General features: G+C 42.9%; 2 protein-coding genes across 2 annotated transcripts in view; both read left to right on the top strand.

Moving 5' to 3' along the window:
• WDFY2 (WD repeat and FYVE domain containing 2) overlaps positions 1 to 20399 on the top strand; it is a 270430-nt gene that overhangs the window by 174558 nt on the left and 75473 nt on the right. The window lies entirely within an intron of this gene.
• ALG11 (ALG11 alpha-1,2-mannosyltransferase) lies at positions 15543 to 18992 on the top strand. The gene is made up of 4 exons (XM_065730285.1): positions 15543 to 15591; positions 16097 to 16330; positions 16827 to 17758; positions 18592 to 18992. The coding sequence occupies exons 1-4, from the start codon at positions 15554 to 15556 to the stop codon at positions 18861 to 18863; spliced, it is 1476 nt and encodes a 491-aa protein (XP_065586357.1). The 5' UTR covers positions 15543 to 15553; the 3' UTR covers positions 18864 to 18992.

Below are 20399 nucleotides of genomic sequence, written 5' to 3'. Positions count from 1 at the left end.
AAAAGACTGTTGACATCAAGTCATGATGGTACAAGCTCAAGATAGTGGGATTTCATGAAAAAAAAATCAACATTCATTACTGTCACTTAAGGCAACTTTTGCCTCTAGAAATGTAGATGGAAGCTGCTATGGCAAATCTATTAACTTGCCTGTGAAGCCATAGGCCCTTTACCCCTTACTAAAGCACCTAGTGCTGGGCATTGTAGCAGGGAAGGGACAGGAGGAGTCACCAGATCAGGCCCAACAATACTAATCTCATTTCTGCTAAAGAGAAGAAAACTGGCTCCTTGGTACAGCAGCACAGATGAGAATTACTTAGGCTGCTTATTAACACTAGACTGCACCCAGTTCATTTGATGCAGTATTCAAAATCCATTAACTTGATTTTGTTTCATGCTTAGACAGCTTGTGAATAATGATGTCTGGGTCATGACCAATATGGAAAAAAATGAAACACAAAAAATTTGCTTTCCGTCGTCTCTGTGCTGTATTTATTAGAACAGAAGGCACTTACTCCCTGGGAAAATACAGCTGCTGGTAAACAGGAAGAAACCTTCACTTCAGTCACATGCAACATTTCTATGAATCTCACCATCAGGAGAAGGCAGAAATGGGCTTCCTGAAGTGCCCGTCACCCCCTGTACTAAAAATCAGCTCCCTGAGTCTTTGCCATGAGCAATTATGCAGGACTGTAAATAAAAACTGAAAGCAATTGAGTCTTCAGGCTTGACTCAGTCTTGCAAGCTTGGTTTCCAGAGCAACAGCATGGTGGAGGTTGGCAGGGCCCCCTTGTACTGAGGGCTCAGAACTGGACCCATTACTTCAGGTGTGGCCTCACCAGAACTGAGTAGAGGAGAAGGATCACCTCTGTTAACCTGCTGGCAGTTCTTTGCCTAATGCTGCCAAGAATACCATTAGCTTTCTTGGTGACAAGAGCACACTGCTGGCTCACATTCAGCTTGGTGACTCCTGGTTTAATGCCACCAGTCCCGTACCAACCAGCACCCTGCTGCCAAACCATGCAGCAGTACCTGGGCACCCTGTATGTATGGCATAACCACAGTGTGCCCGGTGCCATGTGAGTTTCACTGGCCCCAGAAGAGTAGCTAACAAGAAGCCACAGCCACCATGATACCACAGGTGCTCAGACCAGCCCAGAGCTGCAGTGAACATCTTCAGCTCTGCAGCATTACGATGCAGCCTCTTGCAATCCTGGTGTAAGCCCTCCCTCTGTGCCTCGCTCCCTCTCTGCTTGTGGTTATGCAGCAGTGATGCTGGGGAATAGTCAAGTGGATTTTTAGCCCCAAAATCCCCTTTTATCCCCCTTACTCTTCAACATCGAGCAGTGTCAGGAGTACATCACCCTCTCTTTCCTTCCCAGAAATTCCTGAAATCCTCAGCAAAAATAACTGAATCACCAAGGTTGAGAAAGACCTCCAAGATCATCTAGCCCAACCATCACCTACCACCAATACTTCTCCACTAAACCATGCCTGTTAGTACAACATCTAAACATTTTTTTAATATCTCCAGGAACTAAACCACCTCCCTGGGCAGTCCCTCTCCCCAAAATAAAACATGAAAAAATTAATAGTTCCCATTTAAGTGCACAAGAGACATGCTTATTTCCTCTTATTTGTGCACTCAAAGTTTAAAATAATAATAGAATTATAGAATATCCCAAGTTGGAAGGGACCCATAAAGTTCTTTGAGTTCAAACTCCTGGCTCCACACATGGCCCAATATATGGAAAAAGGCCCTTTTTTAAAGGAAACTGTCTCTCTTATGCTGTATTTCAAATTGTGTTTAAACACTCATTTGTTTTAATGTCTGCCTTGAGAAAGTTATTTCAGTATTGTTCCTTGTCTTCTCCTACCTGTCTCCACCCTGTTAGAACCTAGAAAAGACTTTGGCCATGATGGGAAGCACTTATCTTCACAGACACCCAGCTCCAACACGCTACAGGAGCTCACTGTGTGAATTTACTTTGGCTCAGATGACAAAGGCATTTGTGTTTTGCATTCTGTGATAAAACAGCATGAGAGCAGAGTGGCAGAAGCATCCTCCTCGCATGCTCCTCTCCACTATGCTTCTGGCAGCAATGTGTAGACAGAAAACAGGCAGCATCACAGGTTTTATGTCCCTCATTGCTTTGTCCTCCACCCTATGCTCACTAGCCACCTCCAAGGGGGTTGGACTCGATGATCTCTGGAGGTCCCTTCCAACCCCTACAACTCTGTGATTCTGTGATTTTTCTAGGTACCTAGTGACACAAAAGCAATGCCAATTCAATTTATAAAAAGACTGAAGGATAGTTCGCTGCAGTCCAGACTTTTGAAAAACATAAAAACAACTACTGATTCTACTGTTTCAATACGCTGTTAGTCACAGAAACACCAGAATTTTACCATCTCTTGACACTTTGCATAAAGAGCTGTCCCAACTTTTTGAAAAATAGGTGAAAATATTTTATCATTTAGTTAATACTAGTGGTCTGAAGAAAAAAAACAACATAACCCTGCAGTTTCCCAAGCATCGCCCAAAGTGGGATCTCCCCACAGCTCCTTCCCAGGGCTGGAGAAGCGCTCCTACCCCAGACATCCATCTTCTTATTGCTGCCACACCTTATTTCTCACACCCAGGCTTACCCTGTGCCTGGGTTACCAGTTTTCATATCCTGAAATTAAAGAGCTGGGCTTCTCTTCACAGTGCCAGGCAGACAGCAGGCAGAGGCAGAGACATGGGGCTTGTCCTGTTTAGCAAATTCCCTTTTGCTTCTCCCTGTCTGCTTGCCCACAAACACCACACCTCACTTAGCCTCTCACCTGCCATATCTGAAGGTTTTGAGCTACTCTTCCCACACATCCTCAGGCTGAAATCATCTCTTAACTTGAAGCACACAGCTGCCAAAGAAGAGCTGCCTTATCTGTGCTGCTTTTTCACCTTTCCCACTCTCCTCTTTCCCAACCTGCTGATTCACAGCATTGGATTCAGGCAGGCACACTACTGGAAAGCCATATGCTATTCATTAGACACTTCAGATGCTTCCCAGGTTTGGTAGAGGTTGCTAGTAAACAACAAAATGAGGGCAGAACAGTCTCAGGAACATCAAAGGGCTGGAGTCTCTAGTTTCATGCCTACAGAAGAATCATTTCTGAGTGGCAGGAGGCAGAAATTCAGTTCCTATCTTTCTTAACAAACCTCAGCACAGCTCGCCCATCCATCTTGTTAGTACATTCTATTTCACTGGATCAGGCCTTAAATGCTTGTTCTTCTTTCCGTCTTCCCCAAGCCTCCTGAAGATGCACATGTCAGTAGTCACCCATGTTAATATCTATTTCTAACATGGCTTTGTATTTACCAAACAATTCTTGAATGTTAAAAGAGGGGAAAAAAATACCCTCCCCAGCTGGAAACTTCAAAGTCATGTGTTCCAGGATTCTCTGACAGACAGAAGATGGAGAAATGTTTATGCAGTTGCAGCTAGTACTGCTGAAATGATACCAAATACACCGTATTTAATAAACCTTAGAGACCCGAAGAGGTGCTTGTAAGTTAAAGTGAGCTGTGAAAATCATACTTGGTTTAGAGAGAAAAAGAAAAAAAAAAAAAAGCTTTTTGCAAATTGATGGTTTCTAATTTAGAATTGAAACAAAGCAAAGCACTTTGTGATACTCACAGATCCAGTGGGAGTGACACAATATATTCCAACAAACTGAATGTAGAAGAGAGATCTTTGGGCAGAATAAAGTTATGTGGTGGCTGATTTACAGCAAATGTTTACAATGTGAGAAGTAACTAGAGACTCACAAGGCCTTCAGGTGTAGTCAGTCTGTCTGCCGTTGTTTCTTTCCAGTCTGACACTAATTATTTAAGCCATTCTAAGTATACATTGTTTCAAAAAACACAATATTTGTTCTTTGAGTTTGTTCCCCTTAAACATACAATTAATCCAAATTATTGTAATTTGCAATAAAACCATTTAAAAAGCAAAACCTTTTTTTTTTTTTAAATAATGTGTCATAATATTTTTATCGGCACTGACATTCATGGAGAAGAGGCTTAGAAGGATCAATCTCCAGAACTAAAACTCCAAATTAAAAACTAAATAAAATGTTGCCACAAATATACTACCATGAAGTTTTGTTCATGTCTACCCAGTAGTTATAATTAAACCACTTACCTACAATTATGTTGTTTTAATGTTTCTGCAATTTCTATGATTCCAGAAAATAATTAAGCACAAACACATATCAAACTATTCAAGCAATCACAGTTCAAAAGAAATACTCATTTGTTTCCTTACTAAGAATCACCACTCTATGCTATTAGAGGTGGAGCTGAAAAAAAAAAAGCTCATTAGCTAATGATATAGCATACCTCATTACCATTTGCTTTCAAAGATTAATTTCAGAGACCTCGAAGAGGCCTTGGCAGCATACTGCTTGTTAGAGGGCACAGAGTCATGCTGGGGATTGAAGCCATTCACATAAAGAAGGTTTAGCACATCAATATACAATCCGTGTCCAGCACATTTCATTTCAAATTCTCCATTTCCCTCCCAACACACACAACAGCTCACTGACCTGTCTTCCCGTGGCACTGAATTCTGGCATTCCCATGGAGTTACGTTGCAAAACTTTCTCTTCTTTCTGCAAGTTAATGCTTGCTTCTAACGGAGACCCCGCTTTGGACCCTTCACCGATAATCAGTAGTTCAGGCACATCGTGAGCTGCCTGCTGCTTTCGAATGGACACCAGGGTTATGTTTTTGTTGTTTAAAGTAGCTAGGCAGGACAGCTCCCTTCGCATTTTATTGTCCAATTTTCTCTCCATTATCTTTGCCGGCTTTAAATATCGCAACGCCAAAGGAAAGCTTTATGAGAGAAGCTATTCAGTGCCTTATCAGTAGCTCTTCTTTCAGCAACTTTTACAACAGCCTGGGGAGTTCTCATCAGTGTGCTCATTAGGCATGCATAACGAAATCCCAGATGTAACCTGTGATCTTTGTGTACAGTGCTCACTGCACTCAGCTACCTCCTCTCACCGCCAGTTTAAATGCTTCCCACCAATTGGCATCCCTTGTGCTTACCAAACTGCATTCAGCACTGCTAATCTTTGCACACGGCGTTGTGGCCAGCTCAGCCTTTCACAAGCTACTCAAACATGACCTGTGTGCTGCAAGCCAGTGCATAATTAACTCAGTCAGGCATACCCACAGCTCCTACAAAGGGCGATGTTGCTATTCCTCTTCACTCTTCCATGAAATAACCAGGGATTTATTGGGTAAAACGTGGCCCCCGCTCACATTTTAACCATGTTTGTGATTATATCATTCAGTAAGATTCCTAGACTGAAGGTCTTTCATTCATTTAGAGCAGCCACTCTTCATTTCAGAAAGGAATAACAAAAAAAAGACTGAGTACAATACTTTCGCTTTTTAAACTGTACCTCTTTGCCATCACCAAGCTTAACTACTAAATAAATAAACAAACAAACAGAAAACTGCACCAGCAATTAGTGCCAGGGGAAAAAAAAGAAGTTATTTCCTTGGGTAAACCCACTTCTCCCCTTAGATCCTCTCATCAGCTACAGGGATATCTAACTTGCCATACATATCACCATCACAGGCACCATCACTGGAAGCATCCACAGCCAAGCTGGGTGCATTTCCCTGAGAGCGCCTGCAGCAAACTGAGAATATTCACAGCTCTGTTCTACCCTGGTGTTGTCGACTTCAAGTTCCCTGAGTCTTCAGCAGTGCTGTCCATTTCTAAAGACACCCCTCAACAGGTCCCTGAAGAATGGCCATGAAGGGAATTTATGCAGCATGGTCAATCTGTCATCAGTTCACACCCTCTCTGAGTAAGCAGTGACAAATCTTGCACAGGCATCTTGCACAGGAATTATTTAAAACAATTCCTTTACATTTAATCAGAAGCTCTTACATTTGGAAATCATCCCCAAATGTACTCCTATGCAGAGTTCAGCACACAGGATCAGCATCTCGGCATGACTCAGGAAACCTGAGGGAACACACACGGTACTCCAGCTGTCTGGCAGGACACGTCAGATTCCACTTTTACCCTCATGTCCCTCACCTCACTGCCACAAAGGCAGTGATCCAGAAAGTCACCATGCAGGACATCAGTATCCTGGCTTGCTTCCTATCATAGCTTCTCTACAGTTATGAATCCTCAGCTCTGCTCAGAGCATGCAGCAATTGCAAGTTGAGAACTGTCTTCAAAAATGGAAAGTTTTCTGCCAATGAAGTGAAACGCAAAGCACCATTTTGTATCATTGCCTTAATACCCCAGATCTATTTTAAGTTGAAAATCTATTCTTTTATTCTTTCTAAAACAAAACAATTCTCTGGTCCCAAATCAAATATGCTCAGAAATTCAGCTTTGGGTAATAATCCCACAAAATGGAAATTTCAAATTTTAGAACATCTTAGGGAATAGAAATTCCAGTTTTTGAGCAGCTGTAAGGTAAGTACTCTGTCCATTCATCTTAGGTAGTATCTTTATTACTCAAAATATCCCAAACCCTACCTAGCTAGTTTCTACAAGTAGTAGTATTGATGAGATATTGTGCAATGAAGCATACTGTAAAAACACAGTATTGTTCAGTGTTTTTTCTCTCCTCATTTCAGGCCCACCCCAGCAAGGCTCAGCTTTGGCTGAAGAAATAGATATTTACTACGTACCTTCTCCCCACTGCCTTTTCCCCTCAGATTCTGAGCAATTCTGAAGTAAAAATCTGTTTCAGAAGCAGCAGAGACAAGTTCTTATTGAGTACCCACACAGTCCTCTGGCTTCAGCACAGAGCTGCACGAAAAACTACACAAAAAACTCAAGTTTACCTTAACAGAGGTCCTGCTCGATCCCAACCCCTCTACAATTCTCTCATGTCCCAGGAGGTTGGGGAGACACTGCTGCCTGTCTCAGCTTCCAACAGCAGCACACCCTGCTTCCAGGCTGAGCTTTACCAGGACGCATCACTCAGGTGTGGCAGTATGGGATTTAGATGGCAGGTACAAAATACCTTTGCTGCTTTCACAGCAATTTGCTAGTGCTGGGAGAGATGGTTTTGTTTGCATGACAGAAAATGCAAAGCATCTAAACTAAATCCTTTGACTTAAATCCTCAAGAGTTCATAAAAACATAAACGTTATATTATCTGTTCCTATCAGAGCATGTGTTATACACATAAAAATGACAGGTCCTCATGCAAATTCTGCTTCCTGTGTGCATTCATCCTTGGCTTTATAGCATGATTTGTCCTGTGCCTAATCCCTCTGGCTCCTTGCTGTAAGAAAGCATCTTAAAGCATTCTTAACAGTGCCAGTAAGGTGAAAAGCTTGGGCTCAAAGAAAGAATCAGTGACCTGGAGGCAAAGGAGTCGCATTGCCTTAATCTGCCCATCAGACAAGAGGAACCGGTTGGAACACCTGCACATCACGTCGGCACAGGGATGGACTTCAGCTTTTACACAGTATGGAAATCACTACGAAAACCACTCAGCTTTTGAATGCAAAATTAATAGTTTTTCTACTCTCCTCAAGAGAAAAACACACGAGAAAGCGCACTCAAACAGCGACGCCAGGCTAAAAATGAAACAATTTCACATCCCATTGTATTTTGGGTACTTTTCAAGCTGTCTCCATGATGCAGTCAGCAAAAATTTCCCCTATCCAAACAGAGCTAGAATGACTTTGGTTTTGACTGCAGGAATTGGAGCTTTAAGGAAGAGAAAACAAACAAACAAACAAACAAAGACCTCTGTGTCACTTGAGTGGGAGCAAACTGGTCCGTTTTCCCTCTTTACCAGCATTTGCTCTCAGCTTTGAGCCAAGAAATCAGATGGATGCCTCCTTGGGTATAATGTAAGCTTGGGTGTAATGTAAGCTGGCAGCCAGCAGATCCCCAAGTGTTTCTGTAGCCTGAACCATGCACATATTCCTCAGCAGACACACAAGTGTGATCATACATAATAGCATTTCTCATGCTGTAAGAAATCAAACAAAGCCTTAGAGAACTCTGAAACACAAAGAATCAAATTCATACCTGCCATGAATAAAATTGCTTAAGAGTTGACAACCTCATTTCAAATCAGTTCAGACTTTGGCTCCGGATCTTCAGGAAGCAGCTTCAATCTTCTCTAAATATTTAAAAAGTTTGTTTGCTCTAAACCAGCAGAAGTCAGCGGAGAATCTCTTTGGTAACAGAGCTCAAAAACTCAGACTCATTTTTTGATTCCGTATCTTCTTCACAATAGCAAATTGTGTGGACTTGGTACTCTGTCTGCTTTTAGCAGTGTTGATTTCAGTACAATAATTTTTGTTATCTGTATTTATACTGCAGGAATTTGTTTTCAAGAGGCTAGAAAGTACCAAGCTGATCGTATTACCCCCGGAAAAGACACACCTTTGGGGTCAGAGTTTAAGTGCAAAGAACAATCACAATCTGCACGGGCTAATTCAAGTCCAGATCTGCCGTAACATTCATCCAGGTGCGTGGCAGAAATTGTCAGGCAGTTGTCACTGTGGAGACAGGATTTTCACTTCTTTTGAATGGAGAATCCCCAAACTGTGATTTTAGTAAATGGGAAGACTGACTTCTTTTCTTTTTTTAAGTAAGCCACTGTTTACCTTGTTGCAGGCAAACTAATAGAGGGCTCTAAGATGCTCGCCCAAACCTGCAATTAAATTTTTCCTTAAACAGATCAGGAATGTAAGCATATGTCTTAAGTGCCACCAACTATTCATATGCTATGAACCTGTCCCAGACTGTAGAGCCCATGCTTTGGAATTAATATTAGTTCCCCTCCAGCACTTGCCTCGTCATTCTCATGGTCATGTTTGATGGCCTCAGAGAGAGATTTCAATTAGATGAGTCACCTGATGCTATGAAAATAACACAAAGCTCATCTTAGTTGGAAGGAGAGGGAAGGAAGGAAGGAAAATAAATTAAAGCAAAGGAAAAGAAAAAAAGAAAGAAGAAAAAGAAAAAGAAAGGAAGAATGTAACCCGGATTTAAGCCTGTACTTCTGGTCCTACAGACAGTGTTTAGTCCCAAGTCAAACTGAGTGGCCTTTGTGCAGGACTTTATTTCATCCCATTCTGTTTCTATACAGTATAACCACCTTCACTTCAAGAAAAAGACAAACAGCATCTGGTGTTTATATAAAATATAAATACATTGCCTCTGTTAGGACAGCCTAGATATGTAAGGGAAATCCAAATTCAGTTCCTGTTTGTGCCTATCTTATATTGGCAGCTGTTGAGAACTACTTTGCAGAAAGAGAGGCATTTCTCAACTGTAAGAAAGCTTGATACCATCTCTTCTCAGCCCATCACTCGGACTCCTCACACATCTAGGCCTCTGTAAAGAGCTCTAACAGCCTTCCCAGTGTTCCAGACAAAACTCAGCCCGCTGAGCAGGCTTACTGCTTTCTCCACCACCCACTCGTTTTTCTTTTTCCCCACTCCCTCTGAACCAGTTGCCATTACTGGGTAGAAAGACACGAGAGTGTTTGGTCCCTCCCCTTGCAGAGGGGGCAGACCCTAGGTGACCCTGGACATGGCCACAGGGTGACCCTGTGAGCCCAGGGCACAGCCAGAGGCCAACTCTGCTGGCACAGGGGTGAGGAGCTCCACACTCCACCACTGCTCTCAGAAATGTTTTTCTTCCTGACTTTGAGATCAGAAATGCGACAGCTCTCTGGCTGGTTCCCTTTGCAGGCAATAAGTGAAGAAGGAAACCTCTGATGAGGACATCACAGGTGCACAAGGTCAGAAGCACTGCAGTTCCCAGTATTCAGAGGTCCAAACCATAACACACACAAGTTGCTGTTTAGCTAACCTATTTACAGTACTTTGTACAAAAGACCCTGTTAATTATTTGCTCTTCAGGGCTGGGAACAGCACTGCACTGTCCACATCTAACACTGGGCACAAACTCACTGTCAGCTCTCAGTCAAGAACCAGGGGCAGAGAGCTCCCAGCTTTGTGTCAAGGAACAAAGTGTACTTTAGGGTGAGCAGGAAAATACACATTGCTTTCCTGAATAGAGCAAAACCTGTTCACTGGAGAGACTTCTTGAAACTGAGAGGAGTTAAAAAAATGATTAATTTACTGTTATTTTTTTTTCCGATGGAATATCTGATGATAATTCCAGACTACATCACATAAATAAATATGACAAACAGTGAGGAGAATTCAGGTGGAAATGTCAGAGATAAAGTGACATGGATGAATATAATACAACAAGGAAAACACTGCTAATTTTAAGCAATCCCTTCAGTGCAAAAATATGCTTCAAAAAACATCGAAAGGAAATGGCAGCAGAAATGTTTATGGAAATTTCTATCTGAAAGACTGAACACCTGGATAGTAGGCAGTTCCAATTCTGCTTTGAAATGCATTCAGCATCCCTCAGGTTGCTTTCTGTGGTATACAAGCTGGTTCATCAAAACTGAAACTGACTGCAGAAGCAATGTTCATTTACAGCACAAAAACCTGCCATGTAGGAGCTCACCTCAGCCTGTGCTACAGTAAAAGGATGTTTCTTCGAGGATATTTGTAGACAAAACTGATGCATATTTCTGCTCTGTGAAAGGAAAGGTGGTGACTCAGGGATTCACTTTTATGCAGCCCTCGTTCAGCCCCTCATGGAGAATCTCTGAATCTACACCCTGGGAAAACTGCCCACCTTTCAAGCTTTCCTTTTCCCCAAAATGGAAAGAAAGTCAGAGGAGGTGGCAAGGCACGGTGCCTGCATTTCTCATGTCTGGACTAGCCAGCCTCCTCGAGCAATAGTAACTCCCTTCTGTCCTGCTTTGCAGACAGATCCTGGTTTTTTTCTCCTTCCTGATCAGTGCCAACAAGCCAGGCATGAACACAGAATGCAAATCCTGACTTGACCTGGATTCACAGGAAACAGACTGGGTTCCCATCCAAATAGCACTGCCCCTTGCCTCCTGAAACTGGCATGCACACAAATACAGCGCACAAAAACATCCTGAACGAGTTAGTGCAGGCTTTTCTTTCAGTCTGTGAATCCTCTTACGTCTGACAACAGGGGTGCCTATTTCTGGGGGAAAAAATAATAATAAAAATAGACTCAGCAAAGTTTTGCATTTTCCCGAGCAGTTTCATAGTTGGTTTAAACAGGTGTTAGGGCACTACTGGGATCGAGATGGTCTCTCACCGACTCTTTCATGTTCTGATCAGGTGCATACATCCATGCAGACATTAGGAATTGCGTAAAGGAGGAGAAAAAAAACAAAGAGTAGTTCAGGTCTGCTACTACTAACTCAGAAATGGGGCACATTCCCCTCCAGAGTCACAAACTTCCAGCTGAAAAAGCTGGGACTTGAAGTGAGTCTCCATGTTATTTTGCAAGGTAAGTAACATTACCAGGAGGGCTACAACACTGATAACTGAGCCTGTGCTCCAAGTCGCTTGAATATGTTTCTTTCATCTGCCCTGAAAAATGTCAGCCACTTTTCCTGCTGTGAGAACTGAGAGAGTCCATGGGAAGTTACAACTCCAGCAGTGGAACTGATTTGTTTTCCTATGTAGTCCTTGTCCAACAGGAATAACTTGTGCAAAATAATCTCCTGTTAATAAAAAAAATATACGTTCCACTGGGGTAAGCTGCCTGTGATAAGATAAATACATGTTATAGGAACTCTGTGTTGATTCAAGCTACTTTATACTGAATGGCATCTGCAATTGTACATTGCTTCAGTGAAAAAAAGGCAATTTTTGCTTACAGATACATAACACAAGCATCCATGCCCTGGAACACTGAGTTAAAAAGTAAAGCTGACAGTCAGAAAACAAATAACTAGAACTGCTTGAATGTAACACACAGTTTAACAACCCCAAGGTGTTTTGCCCTAGCTACGTGTTACAATTTATTTCTAATTCTTGTTTTTTGCTTGTCAAATCTTTAGAACACATCTAGTTCAACTTTATTTCTGCCCCTTCTACTATGCAAATAAGAACAAATGTACTAGAACATATAACAGTCCAACACAAGTAACATCCAAAAGGAAGAAACTTACTGTGTACATGAATGATCTAAGATTCCTTCTGCTAAAAATGGTCCCAGGCATTTTGCCAGCTAAGGCAGCCACCAAGTATGAGAAACTCAGTACTACCCACTGTGTGCTCCAGAAAGAAAGTAGCCAACTGCACAAGAAAGCATAAAGGACCACATGACTGTCACATGAATATCCTTACACAGTATTAATCCAGTTTCTTTAGGTTTGTTACTTGGCAGTAGTCTTATTTTAGCTACTTTCTTGTCTGTGGAGCCCTCAGCAAGAATGAGAGTCACAAAAATGTACTTAAAAACTGCCTCAAATGCCTTGCAGGCTTGAGGAGAACACACTGTGAGTGGATTCTGTCATTTGTTTTGAATACTGCTTACTTATTTGCATAGACTTTCCTTCAGAGTGAGGACCTTAATAAGGAAAGCAATTAAATGGGGACAAAAGTGCTTACAGAGGCAGCAAAAGATGAAAAACCTGGCACATCTCTGTGAAGGTGAGAACAAAGCTGACTTCACGACATGGCTCATTTAATTTCTTTGGTGTGTTGGCCACATGAATTTCTACAGTCAGGACTTTTAATAGCATTCTCACCAATGGAGTAGGAACACTGCAGATAGCACAGCACTGCTCTGCTGGTGTTACTGGCAATATCTTAAAAGCATACATACAGTAACTTCTGCTACATATTTGTGGGAGTTGTGGAGTGATGACATTGAGTCAGCCTGTGCTGGACATTCAGACATTAAAGGCATCCTCTGCAGTACATAAGGCTGTCACCAACGCAGTTTTCACACTGCTCACATCAAAAGCAAAATACTCAATGACTAAAAAAAACCCTAACCAAAACACTTTGGAAGTATTAATACATCTTTTAATTACTACTGGACAGACTACAGAAAAAATAAAACTAAGATGGTCAACAGACTGGAGAACCTCTCCTGTGAGGAGAGGCTGAGAGAGCTGGGACTGCTCAGCTGGAGAAGAGGCTCAGGGGGATCTCACTGATGTCTGTAAATCCCTAAGGGAAGGTGCCAGATGCCAGAGCCAGGCTCTGGCAGTGGTGCCTGGTGCCAGGACCAGAGGCCATGGGCACAAACTGGAGCACAGGAGGACCTCTCTGAACACAGGGAGCACTTCTGTGCCAGGCACAGGAAGCAGGGCAGTCCAAAAGCAGCTGTAAAATACAGAGAAAGAACTGCAAAAGAAACAGAGGTGCTACTGCACGGTCAAGCAAAACACAATCCAGCTGCAACATCTAGTCTGATAAAGTTGTACCAGGGTTGGCAGAGACTTCAAAACTGTTACTTGAACTTGACAGCTGTGTCTGTAGTAACTTACAGATTCTATGAAGAAAAACACATCTGAACCAGGGAAGTAGAGGTTACAAGCAGATTCCAGTTGGAAACACTGCAGCTGTTCTTTACATCCTTTTGTACCTAGTGTGGATATCTTTTGAAGAACTGTTTCTCTGCTTAGCATTGGTAAGGATCTGGAAAAGTCATGTGAATATCTTTCCTCTTATGCAGATGTACTGTTACCATCTGGCTGAGTTACAGCGTACAGGTCATATGTAGCCTGCAAAGACATCATGTTCCCTAGATTATTCCACATGGAACTACTCATCAAGAAATAAGTGCATATCATAAGGGATGGGCCATAAAACCTTAAAGAGCAAAAATAAAAATAAAGAAATCAATATAAATCAGAGAGAGATGCTTCTGCCAAAACAATTCCCTTGTTCGCCTTGGGAGCAAGAAGAAGAAAGAACTATATCTGTGATTATTTTACTCTTGAATTGTTACCAGAAAAATGATGTGACCAAATAAACCATGTAGAATTCAAGCTGGCCAATCAAAAGGCAAAAATGTCAATATTTCTGAGAAGTGCCACACCCACACCCCACGGGCTAGGCTGCACAGCTGGGGAACAAACTGCAAGGCTCACCCTGCTGGGAAGCTCACGCACTGCAAACACGTGGTTTGCTGTCACATGGGAGACGTTTCTGCTGTGACAGGACATCCATCTTTCCCTTCCAGCTGCCAAAATGCACAGACATACATTCCTTAACAGGAAATCTGGGGAATTCCCAACAAACTGATTAGGTCATTTCAGGAAAATGTAGGTGTCTACCTCATTAATTTTTTTCTTGCTCCCTGAAACTCAAAAGCATTTCTTCTTACACAAGCTGTGGCTAATCCATCTGCTTCATGAAGAAATTCAACCCAAGATTCATAAGTTCTGAGTGAGTGGCCATAAGCTCCTTTTCAAGTCAGTGGAGAGATGCACAAATTTCAGCATCTAAAATAGACCAGACTTGTTCCCTAGAAGAATGGTGCTTCTTCACTGCACCCAGGCAGTCAGCTTGATGTTACAAGAGAGGTGTCTTGAGCAGGGAGACATGAATCCAGCACAGGTCCCTTCTGCAAACATCTCATGTGCTTCTCAGACTGCTGGGGAAGAACACTGAGGGAGAGAAAATAATGCCTGTGGCACCCAGCTTGGGAAAACAGCTGGATCAGAAATGATGTTAGATCACACTTGCTGGGCTTCCCAACAGAACTGTTCTGATATAACTGCTCACCTAATGGCAGAGATGATGTCATAAAAGCTACTGTCAGTTGTACTCGGGACAGTGACAAATATTTAATATTAAATCAGCAACACAATTAATAGAATGCACACTTTCAAGGCTTCACGCAGTTCCATTCTCATTCCCCATGTGCAGAATAATCACAGCATCACAGAACTGTAGGGGCTGGAAGGGAACTCTGGAGATCATGGAGTACAATCCCCCTGCAAAGCAGCTCCCTACAGCAGGCTGCACAGGTAGGTGTCCAGGAGGGTCTTGAATATCTCCATAGGAGACGCCACAACCTCTCTGGGCATCCTGCTCCTGTGCTCCATCACCCTCATAGAGTTGTCCTTCCACATGTTTATGTGCAACTTGCTATACTGAAGTTTCAGGTCGCTGCACCACGCCCTATCACTATACACAGAGAAGAGCCAGACCTCATCCATTTGCCAATCCATATTGGCTCACTGACCTCCTCACACTCTCAGTACAGCAGAGACTTCACTTCTCTGCTTAGGGTTACACCAACAGTCAAACTCACCACTTTCCGCTAAAACCCAGGGCGACCTTCACAAATAGGGTTCTGCGAGCCTCACAATCCCTGAGCCCACCGAGGGCTACGGCAGCCTGCTCTGGCCTCAAGCAGGCCAAGAGATCACAAGTCAGTGCGTGATTTCCTCAGAAGACAGAACGGGGGAGGAAAGAAAAGCACGAGAACCGCCAGCACGGCGCATCGCCTCCAGACCCAACCCGACCCCACGCCCTCAGGCGTGGCCACGCCCACCCTCCGTTCCCGCCCATTCCCCCCCACAACGCCCATCTCCCGCGAGAGCCGATGAGAGGGAGGAAATGCTCGGTTGGTCCTGCCCCCAAGCTACGTGCGCTTCCGGCGGGTGGAGGGGCGGCGGCGCGCAAGATGGTGGCGGGTGGGCTGTGCCTCTGCGCAGTGCTCAGGTATGGGGCGGAGGAGTGGGGGCGGCCCCGCGCCCCGTGGCCTTGCCGAGCCCGAGGAGGGGAGGGGAACTGCCGGCCCAGCGCTGCCCTGAGCGCGCTACTGCGCTTCGGGAGGCAGGCCTGGCAGGAGCTGGGCCGAAGGGGGACCCTGAATGTCTCTTTAGGAACATCTGTGCGCTTTGTGCTGCTCGCACGCGGCCTCTGGGATATACGTGACGCGTGGGTACAGAATGGGTGATATTTATGTAGGGTAATAACGCAAACGTAAATAGTATTAATAAACTATAACTGACATCTGTAAAACGAAGTGCTAGATGGCGTAGCACAGTGATTTTTTAATGTAACTATTGAAATGTCCCAGTGATGCTGATAATCTCAGAGGTTAGCAGAACTCAGGTAGTTGTCCAGCACCCTCTCGCTCTACCCTTATGCCCTTCTACGTGTATTTCACACATAGTGTGTCCTTAAACCAGCTTTATATTTTAAAATCTCCAACTTGTTTCAGATTGCTGTGCTCGTTGTTAATCCCTGCGTTGTTTCTGAGTGGAATTCTGTGCGCCTGCTTGGCCGTCCTGCTGTGGGGAATTCGGCTCTGGATACAAGGAAGGAAAAAGCAGGAGACCGCAGCAGGAAGGGATGGGAGGAGGCCGCTGCTGGTTGCGTTTTTTCATCCCTATTGCAATGCAGGTGGTGGAGGAGAGAGAGTCTTGTGGTGTGCCATAAGAACACTCCAGAAAAAGTAAGCACATCTGTTTATCAGATGCTGTATTCCACTTGCAGTTTCTCATGATGCCATTTATGCAAATGATGATGCTTTGTGCATTTAAATAGATATCACTGATATATTGGTCCTAAATATTGATAGACTGGTCCTGCATTTCACCTTTCGGCTTCAGCCCTTTACCCACGTTTTGTTCTCTGTCCTCTTCTTCATCTTTTTTTTCTTCTTCTCTTGTGGCCCCCATCGCTTCCTTCCTCCTTGGCAGAACCTGTCCTCCTCTATCAGTTTTGCAGCACTGGTAGGGAGCTTTTAGGGACATAATGTGTGTGTAGGTAACTGATGGTCTCATTTCAATACTGGCCCCTTGGCGCAGGAGACAAAGTTAATGCATAAATAGGTCCAACATTGGTGCATCTACTGGCTTGGACAGTCTTCTGCATTTTAATCCTGCTGTACTCATGTTAGGCCAGACTTTTAGTTTGAGAAGAATGAGTGAAATTCTTTTCTCTTCCAGGTACAAAAATGTAACGTGTGTTGTTTACACTGGCGATAGAGATGCCACTGAAGAAGACATAGTAGATGGTGCTTTCAGAAGATTCAACATTAAATTAATTCATCCTGTGAAGTTTGTGTTTCTGGAAAAACGCTACCTTGTGGAAGCTTCTCTTTATCCTCACTTCACTTTGCTGGGACAAAGTTTAGGCTCTGTGTTTCTCGGTTGGGAAGCTCTTCTAAAGTGTGTTCCAGATATTTACATAGACTCAATGGGTTATGCCTTCACACTTCCCCTCTTTAAATATTTAGGAGGTTGCCGTGTTGGATGTTATGTCCATTATCCCACCATCAGCACTGATATGCTTTCTGTAGTTCAGAATCAGGATACCAGGTTCAACAACGCAGCCTTCATTACGAGCAATCCTCTCTTAAGCAAATTTAAACTTGTCTACTACTACTTGTTTGCCTTCATGTACGGACTGGTGGGTTCCTGCTGTGATGTGGTTATGGTCAATTCATCCTGGACACTAAATCACATCCTTTCCCTCTGGAGAGCTGGGGCTCACACTAGTGTTGTGTATCCACCATGTGATGTTCAGACCTTCCTGGATATCCCATTGGAAGAGGAAAAGAGCACTGCTGAATATTCCATTGTTTCCATCAGCCAATTCAGGCCTGAAAAAGATCATCCTTTGCAAATCCGAGCCTTTGCTAAGTTGCTGAAAGAAAAGAGACTGATGCAACAGCTTTCACTGAAGCTTATCTTAATTGGAGGCTGTCGGAACCAGCAAGATGAAGATCGTGTAAATGACCTTAAACGTCTTTGTGAAGAGCTTGGAGTTAGTAACAGTGTGATGTTCAGAATAAACATTCCCTTCGAGGAGTTAAAGAAACACCTGGCCGAGGCCACCATCGGCCTGCATACGATGTGGAATGAGCACTTTGGCATCGGTCAGTATCTCTCCTCAGGTTTCAGCTGCTTGTCTTAGTGATTAGAATGCAGATGGGGAGGGCTTTACTTTGGGTTTAAGCCAAAGTGTTTAAGGTCTGTGTGCCAAGCAGGTGCCCAAGTCCTGTTCTTGGCATTGGCGATCTAGCAGAGACTTCAAGAGCAGTTCACACAACAGACCACTAGGTGCTACTGTAGTGCAAGCTCGATTGCTGTAGACATCACAGACTGTACTATGGGCATCCTTTAGTCACTTAGACAGCAAGTCCCATCTATGTGAGACATTACTCTGCAGGCACAGAGTCCTTGCAGCCTAAGGCCCTTTGTTGCGTGTGTCAGACTTACACAGACCCCTTCTGTACCCTGCAGAACCTAAGAGGGCTACAGGTTCCTATAGGAAGCTTCCATAGGGCTTAGTGCCCTCTTGACTTCACTGACTGCAAGGGGAGTAGACACGTAAAGACACCTAACTCACACGTAGAGAGATTTTTAAATATTCTACCTGCCTTAACTGCTATTTTGGGATTAGTTGGGTGGTCTTTGCCTGTGCCATACATCTACAATACGTTAATTTCAGGGGCAGACAGCAGGATACTGTGCTTGGCTGTGAAGTGACCAAGCTGCAGTTCATGCCATCAGACTTATATGAGAATCAGAGCTTGTTAGACTACTTACTCTGTATTTTTCACACTTACCTAGAACTCCAGTTTAGATTATAAGCATTAACTTTTATAATTCCTGGTGAATTTTATTGCTGTTTTAAATTTCAGTGAAATTCCTATTGAAAGCCAAAGAATGTGATGTGCACATTTATAACGTGTTTTGTATTTTACAGGAGTGGTTGAATGTATGGCAGCTGGCACAGTTATCCTGGCTCACAATTCTGGAGGCCCCAAACTGGACATTGTGATACCTTATGAAGGACGTATTACAGGCTTCCTAGCAGAAAATGAGGACAGTTACGCTGAGACAATGGCTTATATCTTTTCCATGTCTCCTGAAAAAAGGTTAGAGATCAGAGAAAGTGCTCGCCAGTCTGTGTGCAGGTTTTCTGACCAACATTTTGAAGAGACTTTCCTGTTATCTGTGGAGCCATTATTTGAATAAATTTATGTGAGCAAAAATGTATATGAATAGAATACTTTTTGTGTGCGACTGTGTGTCACTTGTAAGTGCATGTAATTTATGGTCCCTTGCTCCTATTCAATAAAGAGATTTTTCTTCTTTCTGTCAGAATATGTTTTATGTAACAGAGATAGAAATACTTCTGAAAAGTTTCTTTCCCAATAAACTGTGTTGATTTTGTGATGATACACTCATGCATGCAGTATACAATGTACTGCAAAACCTTTTGGATTCCAAACACTTTCCTGGGTGATAGAACCACATCTAGATCACAGCCTGAACCACTGATTGATGACCTGAGGTGAGCACTGAGTCAACCACAGGAGCACAGGTGGAGCCAACTCACCTGTGTGATCAGAAGGGGTGGAGTCTGACTCCACCTTTCCTAGACCCCATTTAAGGGCTGACCACTACTGGGGAAGGATCTCTTTCTGGAGATCTCTCCTTTGTGGAGTTTTCCCCTGCAAGCCTTGATCCTCTTATGTCTCTTTTCCATCCTGATAATCTTTCTAATTACACCATCTACAAAACATGTTGGCTAACAATACCATTTGGTATTGTTCATTTTGTTAAACTTCACTTCTTACACCCAGAAATGATTTTTCTAGAGTCTGTATCATGTTTTCAATTTCTTGTCCCCACACCTTTAGTTTTGCCATGCAAGATTTTAGTTTTGCAAGATAATATTTCTCCTGTTTGTTCTTCTAATGCATAGATGTGCTCCCTTGAATTTCTGGTGAAAAGTCTAGATTTTTAATGTGCAGAGTCCTTCCTTGAATGCTTGAGTTTTCTTTATTTATTTATATGTATATATGTTTCTTCCATTGGTAAAGTTAAGTACTCCAACAATATGAGAAGAAAAATGCAGTTATTTTTTAATGAAGACAAATGTAAGCAGCTGTTTCTCAAACAGGCTTGAATGGAGATTTCATTACCTGCAGCAGTTCCTCTAATACGTTATTTGTTAGCTTGCTTCCTTAGTGTCATAACTGTCAATCCTTACATCAGCTATTTGCTCGTGACCTTTTACAGTATGACAGGGTATTTCTCTAACCCTATTCTACTGAAAGGTTTTCTGTTCCTAGGGAATAGGAGGGTCTAAATTAGAGGCCATAATTAGATAGTACACAAATACAAACATTATAACTCTAAAATAATGCTTATTATAACACTAAGTGATGAATGTTAATTATTTTCATAGATCAATGTCCAATTTTAAGAAGCTTTTCCAGCTTTTCATAGTCTCTCTGTACCACCAGTACACCTTTCTACTTCACAGAGTTTCATTTATACAGCACTGACTGCACGTAGTACCTCTAACTCATGTTAATACTTAGGCCTAATATTTTTAACATCATGGTAGCAATTGAAAGTAAATTACAGAGATGAAAGTCAGATTAGCAGGTGGTTAAAACATCAGGCATGTTTTCATATCCAAAATAAGAGAAACATGGGTGGGTTTTTTTTGAGCCATCATAGCGTGTTTTAGGTTGCACTGCAAACAAACAGGAAAGTGCA

This window comes from Cyrtonyx montezumae, unplaced genomic scaffold, assembly GCF_038088225.1.
Source record: "Cyrtonyx montezumae isolate F1298 unplaced genomic scaffold, pur_monq_1.0 scaffold_12, whole genome shotgun sequence".
Taxonomy (NCBI): domain Eukaryota; kingdom Metazoa; phylum Chordata; class Aves; order Galliformes; family Odontophoridae; genus Cyrtonyx; species Cyrtonyx montezumae.
Note: the sequence above shows the minus strand (reverse complement) of the source record. Positions and strands in the feature narration are given on the sequence as shown.

Excerpts from the sequence above, each read along its gene's own strand:
- ALG11 (XM_065730285.1), top strand. The coding sequence starts at position 15,554 with ATGGTGGCGGGTGGGCTGTGCCTCTGCGCAGTGCTCAG. Across the intron at positions 16,331-16,826 it reads ATAAGAACACTCCAGAAAAA|GTACAAAAATGTAACGTGTG; the intron begins GTAAGCACATCT and ends TTTCTCTTCCAG. Across the intron at positions 17,759-18,591 it reads GAATGAGCACTTTGGCATCG|GAGTGGTTGAATGTATGGCA; the intron begins GTCAGTATCTCT and ends TGTATTTTACAG.